Source organism: Crassostrea angulata, chromosome 6 (assembly GCF_025612915.1).
Source record: "Crassostrea angulata isolate pt1a10 chromosome 6, ASM2561291v2, whole genome shotgun sequence".
Lineage (NCBI taxonomy): Eukaryota > Metazoa > Mollusca > Bivalvia > Ostreida > Ostreidae > Magallana > Magallana angulata.
In genome coordinates, this window is record NC_069116.1 from 11,125,013 (window position 1) to 11,135,028 (window position 10,016).

General features: G+C 32.8%; 1 protein-coding gene across 2 annotated transcripts; it reads right to left on the reverse strand.

The window, feature by feature from the left end:
• Nucleotides 1–4,140: 4,140 nt before the first annotated feature.
• LOC128189639 (uncharacterized) lies at nucleotides 4,141–7,555 on the reverse strand. Of its 2 annotated transcripts, XM_052861317.1 has the most exons (2): nucleotides 6,091–7,555; nucleotides 4,141–5,790 (listed from the first exon to the last, which is right to left on the reverse strand). In XM_052861317.1, exons 1-2 carry the CDS (start codon nucleotides 6,955–6,957, stop codon nucleotides 4,186–4,188), a joined length of 2,472 nt encoding a protein of 823 aa, XP_052717277.1. In that variant the 5' UTR covers nucleotides 6,958–7,555; the 3' UTR covers nucleotides 4,141–4,185. The 2 variants fall into 2 exon arrangements, with proteins under 2 accessions (XP_052717277.1, XP_052717278.1); XM_052861318.1 differs by lacking the exon at nucleotides 4,141–5,790 and having other exon boundaries at nucleotides 5,832–7,555.
• Between the last annotated feature and the right edge of the window lie 2,461 nt (nucleotides 7,556–10,016).

Here is a 10,016-nt window from a genome sequence, read left to right on the forward strand (position 1 = left end):
TAAGTCAGATTAGTTTGTAAAAGAGCTATGAAAGAGACAGACAGACAATCACACTATGTACATACATAAAACTGCCACATAATTACATATACATGTACATGCATGTTATAGGTATAAATTGTAATTTATACTTGGTTCGGACATAGTATCAAATATTCATTTCAGTATTTGCTTAGAAATATCAACGGAATTTGAAACTAAACAGAAGATTGGAAAAGGGGCATAAAAATGCTGTGGACTAAATTATCGTAATACTGAATCTCACTGTTTTAAAAATTATTCTTTTCAGTTGTTCAGTGTTTCTTTTCAAAGAATGTGTCCAAAACTTTTGTGCAATTAATCTTTTTTTCAGTTTTATACACCGTTTATCTAAATATTATTTCATTTGAAAGCTTTATTTCTAATTGTATTTTAATTTGGCGTGGGGTTTTTTTCTTTTTTTTTTTTGTTTGTTTGTTTGGTTTTTTTTTAATTTTCAGATCAATTATATTTTTAAGTTGCTCTCCATCGTAAAACCATTGTTTTAACAATTATGAAAACGACGACAATTTTACCTTAAAAATAAAGCCGTATTATCAAGGAAAATCCTATATTTATACCGGTTTTGTTGCTAAACTAAACAACTTGAATCTTATTAACTAGATTGAGACACAAAAATGAAATGAATACATCTCAATTTTTATCATTTTGAACCTCAAACTTTTATCTATCTGAAAAAAATTCAACGAAAGGCAAAACAAAATTAAATTCCTTAATCTATTTCCGCAGAGTGTGATATTATGGCAAATTAAACAACGAGCGCTAACTCAATGGTCATTTTCTCGTATCTGATTACCTTCGTTAAAGTACATATGTTATCTTTCTTTCTTTCTTTTCTTTTTTTTTCAGATAAGCTGTTAATACGAATCGATTATTGGACAAAAATAGTTCAAAACAGAAATGCTTAGTATGAGGTTTTGTTTTATTTAACTTACCAAAAAAGCATTTTATAAATGCTTTCATATAAGAAATTAATTTAGCACCACAAACTAAAAACAAATATATATCTTCCACCAGCTGAAGCAATGAAGACGAACGATTTTAATAGGCATCAATATTTCCCTTGGTGTTGTGTTTACATTATTTTTAATATATTTTTCACGATGCAAATTAATTATGTCTTTTTTTATATTTATGAAAGATATAAATTTTTTAATTTAGTAACACGTTTTCGACATAAATCTTGACCGTGCTAAATTATTAACTGTAGGTATGAAATACCTCTAGACTAAATGTATGAAGTACATTCAATGAGAAGTGTTCAGACATTTTTATCATTCATTTTAAAAATGGGCTCGATCCATAATGAGTCAAAATTTATATTTTCCTCAAAGGCATCTCAATTTATTGCTTATCATTAAACTATTAAAGCTTTTCCCTCATTAGTTAATGTGTATCTACAGTGCAGCGAGCCAATACATAATCTATATTGGCAGAGAGTGTTCGAATCTCACTGCATGCTTCCAATATTTGCACTTACTCCCCGTGTGACTCTGAATACAAGGGTTATCATAATAACTAATTGAAATCTAAAGATGATGATCAAAATATATGTTAATACCCTGATTTCTAATGGCAATTTGAAATTCAAATAACATTTGTGCGCGGGTAAATAGTTTAATTTTTCAACCAAAATAACAATGGGTCAATCTTAGTAAATACCCCCCCCCCCTTCATCCCAGGATAACTGATACTGAATTTCACATTTACCGTATGATTATAAAATCATTTATTCGATTCAACAAATTGTAAATATTATTCATGAATTATTTTACACATCACTTTTAAGAGGGATGTGCGGCCATCTTTTACATTTGAAAAGAAAAATGTAAACATTTCATAAACTGGTTTGTTTCTGTCCAAAACTTGCTAAAACTGTTGTCAAAAGATACAAAAGCAATAAATATGACATTAAAAATGTTGTTTCGTATACATATTACGCATACAAGGGTAGACCAATGCATTTTTAAATCACTTTGAACTGCGTAGCAACAGACTTAAATTTAAGATTTAAAAATGTGAAAAACTATGAAAGGAAGTTATTTTTATCCACTTTACAACCATTTGTTGAGAAAAAGGCCAAATCTTGCTTATTTAAGTTGTAACTTTGTCTCAGTGTTCTTAAAATAAGTCTCAAAAACCATATATTTGCTCGAGATACTTTTGTCTGTGTTTATGGAGGTACATTAGAGTTATATTGTCATTGAAAAATATATGCATATTTTTTTTCTTTTAGGCAATTAATTTTTTGGACCCCAATCCTACTTCTAAAATATTACAGAGATGTCCGTCATATTCAGTCCAGATTGTTTTGAATCGATATTTATTCTTATCGATGAAAATATAACGTCGATGTGCCTTCATAAACACGGGAGTTCTAAGTATAACCTGCAGTTTTCTTATTCTAAAAATAAATCCCATGCCGATTGATAAAAAGGGTGCCCTATTTTGAGGCAAAGTTTTTACATTTATGTGCAAAATTCAACCTTTATCTCAACAAATGGTTGTAGAGAGGACACCAATGAACCCCCTTCATATTTTTGCAGATTTCTAAATTTTCAAAATAAGTCTAAAATTGTATAGATAAATCTGTCACATTCAGTCCAGATTGTTTTGAATTGATATTTATTCTTATCGATGAAAATGTAACGTCAATGTGCCTCCTTAGACACGGGAGTTCTCAGTATAACCTGCAATTTTCTTGTTTTAAAAAAAATCTCATGCCGACTGATAAAAAAGGGTGCTCTATTTTGAGGCAAAGTTTTTACATATATGTGCAAAATTCAACCTTTTTCTCAACAAATGGTTGTAGAGAGGACACAAATGAACCCTCTTCATATTTTTTGCAGATTTCTATATTTTCAAAATAAGTCTCTAGCTGCGCAGTTTGACACTATTTTAAGTGATTAAAAGGCATTGTCCTGTTCTTATATGCATAATTCGCATACAAAACAACGTGCAGAATCTCATGTTCAGTGCTTTTGTATCTTTTGGCAACAGTTTTGGTCAGTTTCGGGCAGAAACAAGCCAGTTCGAGAAATATATTCATTCTTATTACGGGCCGCCAGGAGGCGGTCCGTTATTTGATACACATTTAAATATTGTAACTGCGTTTCTGCGGGATAGTTTTTTTTTCATGAATTAATATTATGCTCATTTTTATCAATTATAAGTAAAATTGTATGTAGAAATATGTTTTATGCCTTTTAAAAATATTACATATTTTTTGTTTTGCTTGTAAACGAAAAGTTGGTCATAGACGTGTTTTTATCGAGACTATAATCTATTCGGAAAATTTCGGAGTTTTCCATTGTATTGGGATCAGTATACGGGACATACTAAAGACCTGAAATACTAAAGACCTGAATGACATGAACTTTTATATAAATGATGTATTTGAATTTCTATGTGCTGCGTCAAATAAAATGACCTTGTGTGTGAATTTATTATATTGCCATGTGCTTCGTGGTAGAAAATTATCATGAAATGACATCCATATCATTTTTTTACGCAAAAATATGAAAAAACTGAAAATTTGTATTGACCTGAAAGTTTGAGCTAACCTGATTTATTTTTTTTTAAATTCTTTTGAAATAACAATGATTATCTTTATAAACTGTAGTGTATAGAAGATTTATAATTCCATTTTGGGAAAAAAATTATCGAACTCTATTCTGAATAAAAGTAAAATGTTAAAAACGAGTTGCTGAAAATATAGTTATTAAAATTAAAATCTACCATTAAATATATATTAGTACAACCAACTCGTTATTTTCTTTGTAGTTATGATTTATACAACAATTATATTTTTGCGGCCCATTTGACGCTTGCGTCAATGTGATTTCTTGTCCTCAAATGTAAAAAAATGACCGCACATACCTCTTAAAGAGTTTGTCTAATCAAAACAGAATAAACAAGACAACATGGCACATATAAGAAATTCACAACATCATTACACATTTACTTTTTTTTAATTTGTCAAACTTGCCTTAGGAGGTTGGGCGGTCAACAAATTTAATCATCAGATCTGTCATAAACTTTTAAACATGATATTTTTGGCCACAAAGTATCATTGAGTAAAAAAAAAAGCCATGGCCAAACCAGCCCTCTTAACTGGTATAATATAGTAGTATGTAGTAATAGTTCTCAATAACGTTCAGTGCTCTCGACGGATTTCGATGCATGTGAACGAGATACAATTGATTTTATATTCGGCAGGGGGGCCCCAAAAGCAAGGTAAAGAAAAACACCCTGTCCACCATTAAAAAGAGTATGCAAGATTGAAAAGAATTGAAATCCAGTAAACTGATCCAAAAATCCAAATATCCATGTCGCTCCAGCGATTGTTGAGAGACGAAAGTATGCTCCTGTCCTTTCTTTATCCTTTGACTTTTGGACGTCTACTTTATTTGAAATTCTGAACACCGTTACAGCAAGCATAAATATATTGATACAGACGAGCAATCCAACAGGCAGAGTAAAGGTATACAAAATCATCTCGGGGTCAGCGATATAACAGGTAAGTACAGAATAGCCTAGATTCTCTCCATTACTTGTGACATAGCTTTGAATTACATTTGTAGCTACTAAAGATGAACATATAAATAGATTTACCATCAAGGAAGTTAGAACCCTGGGAATTACTTTTACTTTCGTCAAGTTAAAAGACGTAAATGTGTGAAATATTTGAAAAGAAGATAAACTCATCCAGCAGATGACAGAAAGCCAGCAAAAATGCACCAACATACCAACCCCTATGCACAAAGTTTGACTCCAGAGAAAATATTTAGATACGGTGTGAACTGTGTTCGCAAAAATTAGGATTGCTGCTAGAATTATAATATTGACATCTGCAATTCGACTGCATGGTCTATTGAAAATGAAAGTAAATATTGTTGCGAGTGAACCTAGGGACGAAAGGGAGAGACAAGCTAGAGAAAGAGGGGCCATCAAGCTATCGTCCGCTGTCCTGATAATACCCTTCGTAGCCTCAACAGCTTTTAAGTACTGGTCTAAGCATATATAAACACTGCGTTTATCTAAAGACTCTTTAAAATAATATGAGGCAAAGCATGCATCGTAATCGATTAGGCATACTGTGAAGTTCGATACACCAATCTTTGCATCTGCTGACTTTATTTTTACTTTTGGACAACGATACCAATCAGCTACTGTGGACATCATATGACCTCTAAAACAATGAGAGCGCTGTGAATTATATCCGTCATATGCCAAATTCTCACTTTGATAAACTATCAATTCTTTTCCACTCATTGGATTTATGTATAAACGATTATTCAATGATTTCTCAAATAGTGCACTACCGTACACATGAAAGCTCTGTCCAACTAATGACAAAGAAAGATTAACTTCGCCTATCAATGGCTCAACAATTAACGCCAACTTCTGGTGGCTGTTGAAAATATCTATTAAGTGCTGGATCATATTATCTACATCGTGAAGATGTTGTATGGAAAGTTCTATTACTACAGCAAGAAAATTACCATCTGAATGATCTGATGGAACTAATGCTACCATTCTACATAAATAGTCGGTCAAATTGTAAAGCTGTAATACGCCTTGCAAAGAATCCACGACACTCGTTGTATATATTTCCACTGATGTGTCATCAGCAGAAGTAACAACGAGATTTACCTCATAGTTCATTGCTTCTAACATTTTATGGATGAGGCTGCATGCAGAGTTTTGATAAATGTACTCCGCTTCACATTGAATATCAAGGCATTTTTTCTGAAAGAAAATTGACCATAAGTGGATATTTGTCCGAACAAAAGTACTACATAATATATGTACCAAACTATTGAATAAATAAAAATCAAATACACTTCAGTGTTCATAAAAGCATTTACTTGGTTAAAGATTAATAATTGTAGTCATTCACCCAATGTTCTGGAAGTGAATCAATTCTAGTTTTAGACAACTAAGTAATGTGTCTAGGATGTTTAATTGAAAAATACAAATAAACAATATATTTCCAACTTTTTCCTGCAATGCAAAACAAGAACAGCTGCACTGCTCAGATCGACTTACCAATGTTTCGTCAAAAATCTGGTTTTCTTTACATCTACTGTTCTTTGTGCTTGGTGCTTCTACAACCTGTTGAAAATTCATAAGAGCTGAAAAAGGAGTAATGATGGAATCATCAAAAATTCCCCTGTCTCCGTACTGAATGTTTAGATCAAAAACATTAAACTCACACAGGGCACAGAAAACGTTTTTGTAGAGTTTACGATTAGAATAGTATGGTAGATAATTCTCCTGACACGCCTTCGTTAAATAAGATATATCAATCAGAATTCGCAGTTCGACGTCGTTGCAATTAACATCGTATGTATAAGTAACGCATGGTTTGACTACATGCTCAGTCGATGTAGGAGGGTAAAATCCAACATTGCAAATCGGAGACTCAGAAATGACGGACTGATAAAGAGTACTGATATCCTCGGGGGACATGAGATCAGATCTCATAATACAAATCTTTTTCTTCTCCCAAGTTACAAGATTAGGTACTTCTTCTTGGTTGCACAATGCACATTGCATGTTACTATAGGTTTGATTGGTAGCCAATGACGTTACAGGGGTAGAGCTCGAAACATTTTCAGAGGGTGGTGAGATACAAATAACTTCATCAGGACACGTTTCCACCATCCAGTACGACTTTCCAGTCTTGATTCCTATTGGGTTCCAAAGCGGCTCCGCGCATGACAAAGGCACATCATTCTCTGTAACGTTTACATTATGTTGGTATTCAATGAAGTCTGGAGTGTCCGTCTGTCTGTAGAACTTGGAGGGACAGCAGGTGGCTCGTCTAACGCAGGAATCGTCGCATTCACAAGGTGTACAGGCAGGCTGTTGGGTGAAAGTGTAGTTTCGTTTAAACATCTGCCCCAGACACATGTCCTGTTCTGGACACAGGATAAGGTAATCTAAAAGAATAAATTTTACAGTTTCGTTGCTGATCCATGAGGTCAAACGAAATGCTTCATCAAAATCTGTTTCAGTCGGCCATTCGTCACTTGAAGGCAAGTCAAAGCCGTAAGTTGAGAAAGGCAAAATAAATATGAACAAGTACTTCTGCAAAAAAAAGAAAGTTCAACCAAATGACTTCTGTAATGTATGTGATGGTAGAGTTATCGTCTTGAAATCAGAAATTTTGAAGAAGAAAACACACTTCTACACTTACCATTTTTCTTCACAGAGTATTATTTGTTATTTGGAACATGTTCCAATGGGCATTGGAAACGACCAACATGTTGTAGTATTTATATTAAAGAGGGTTTAATGTCTCCGAACTGGGCGGAGCAATGCTTTATAGATATGAACAACATCGATGATTTCTGTGATACCATTTTCATAATATGTCTGATATGAATTTATTCAAATGAGCAATATACCGAGACACTGTGCATATATTAGCTTTTGAATATGACAATATACTTCTTGATTCCTTTTTTATTTATTTATTAATAAATTTATTCTATTTCAAAATTTATTATCGTGGTCAATTGACTATGTGTTTTGTGCAATGTTAAACTCGTTAAACAACATCTTCGCTAGCCAAGGGATTTCGGTCCACTTTGCTCCCCATTTGTTTATGGGGAGCAAAGTGGACCGATAACCCTTGGCTAGCGAAGATGGTTAAACAAAGAATGTCATGTATTTTAAAATCATGCAGATTCCTTTGCCTCTTCAATAGATAAAGATATTGCTTTACGTGAAAGGAATTTTAGACATTAGACATTTAGACAAAATCGTACTATCTTGATTCTGTATTGTTTTTATATTTCCCCGCTAAATTATTGTACAGTATCTACTGGTGTGCGTAGTACCACTTTTTTCTCAAGTTGTTATTTTCTTAATATTGTATGAAATTATTCATGAAAACAAATATACTTAAATGCATTGTTTTCAGTAATTGACTTCTGACCTTGTTCGAATTAATAACAGTTTGGATAGAGAATTTTTTTTATAAATAATGTATATAGTATCTGTGATACGAATAGTTAAGCATCAATGTGTTTTGAAAGTATGTACAGTTTTACTCGGTAGATGTAAATGTCTAAAGCTAAAAGTGATAGCATTCCGTTGATTGGACAATGGCAGTATTCTTTTAAGTCCTTAAAATTGATAATTAGTAAACGGTTATCACGTATGAGGGTAAACCCTGACCCTACATTTAAACAAATTAAAAGCCTTTTATCTTATGTCTAAAGTTTGGTTAAAATTGGCCAAGTAATTCTAGCTAAGAAGATGGTTATTTGAGAAGTTAACAACAGCAACGACAAACAATTTTTTTCTCAGAAAAGTTCATTTGGGCCTTACTTTGACTTAGGTGAACTAAAACTAGTGTAGTTGTCTTGCCTAGATTGTTAAACCATAATTATTCACCCAATTGTCTACGGACTTACCCGGATTTTCCCCCCGATTGCGACAAAGAGCACACAGCGGGTGTGACCGGTCAGCAGAGGATGCTCACTCCTCCTGGGCACCTGATCCTACCTCTATCTTTTTGGAGGTCCGTGTTGCTCTGCTTTGAATTTGTATTTCGTTCTATGGATTTTTGAGATGGTAGACAGTTTGTTATTGTCATTTTTTCATCTAGATAAAACTAAAGAACACATATATATGGCGATTTACTAGTATTTCTGAAAAAATACAATTCCATTTTCATAAGGCATTGGCTTTGTCTCATTATAATCCCGATCTTCAAAGAGTGATTTTTCCTGTAATTGGCAATAATCTCTGCTCTCATTTCTCTCTTTGATTTGCTTAGATTGAACGTCTTTGTAAATAATAACTGATAATTACGAGGATTGTTCGGAAGTTATCGAGACATTTCTTTAGAAAAATAGATAAACCCTTGGAAATTCACCACAAAGATTATTAAGGTGAGAGCTTTTCTTGCCCATTACATTATTTGATCGACCCTGGTAAGCTGCTATTAAGTCCCTGTGTTTGCATTTTAGTTATAGTATTAGTCAAAAAGCCTGATAAATTATGGCTCTTGGTCCCTTTTTATCGTAGTTTTTGTTTTAGCAGTAGCTTTGACTGAAAATGTCTTCTTCCGAGAGGTTAACATCTTATACATTGTACATTCGTTGCTCCGCCTTGACGTTAAAATTCAAAATGTCCTCGTCATGAGATCTCTATGGCTTGACAAGTATACGCATATCTCAGTATATATCAACTTAAACACAAGTAAACCTTCACAAAAGTAAGTCGCCAAAAGAGCAAAATGAGCAGACATAGTTTGATTTATTTTACTTTTATCTTTGGGTATAAAAGTAGAAGTTTAGGTTTTCTAATCTCCGAGTAAATATGTCTGCGCCGGGTACCCCGACCATCTCATTTATGTACCGTCAAGAACAAAATAGTACAATTTTTAAATAATACTTTGGTTAATTATTTGTTGGGGTTTGTTTAATGTCTATGACAATTTTCAATAAAATCCGTCACTTAGTGTAGACAGGAAAATATATGGGTTACCTGAGTAATTTCCAATCGACCGTCGTATACTAAGTATTCAGATCTGCAAAATTTATTACGACTGTCATCATTAGGGGTTCATCGAAAGGTGGTGAAAATTCTTTTGAAAAATAATTGTCTAATTGTGTTGTCTAATTATCATTTTCTTGGAAATAATCATAAGGAAATAAAGAAATTAATACTATATAGCTATCTAGTGTGAAGAAGTAACATTTCCAAGTTTATTTATATGCAAAAAAAAATGAAATTCCGATATTTTCTTTGTCATTAAATTCGTGGGTTTTATTTAATATCATATTTGAAGTTTTTTTTAACAACGACCTCCTGGATTGGGAAAGAGGCTGAAATAGCGTTTAAAAAGGTGTTTAGAGAAACCCTCTGAGTGGAGAAGAGTCTTAAATATTTCTTGATATTTTTGTTTTTGAAAACACGACCCTTGAGGGATAAAAAATGTACAAAAATTTCGATGA

Bases quoted from the DNA above. Each gene is read 5' to 3' on its own strand.
- LOC128189639 (XM_052861317.1), bottom strand. From the start codon at position 6,957: ATGTGTCTGGGGCAGATGTTTAAACGAAACTACACTTTCACCCAACAG. The intron at 5,791-6,090 runs GTAAGTCGATCT...ATTTTCTTTCAG, and splicing joins AGATTTTTGACGAAACATTG to AAAAAATGCCTTGATATTCA.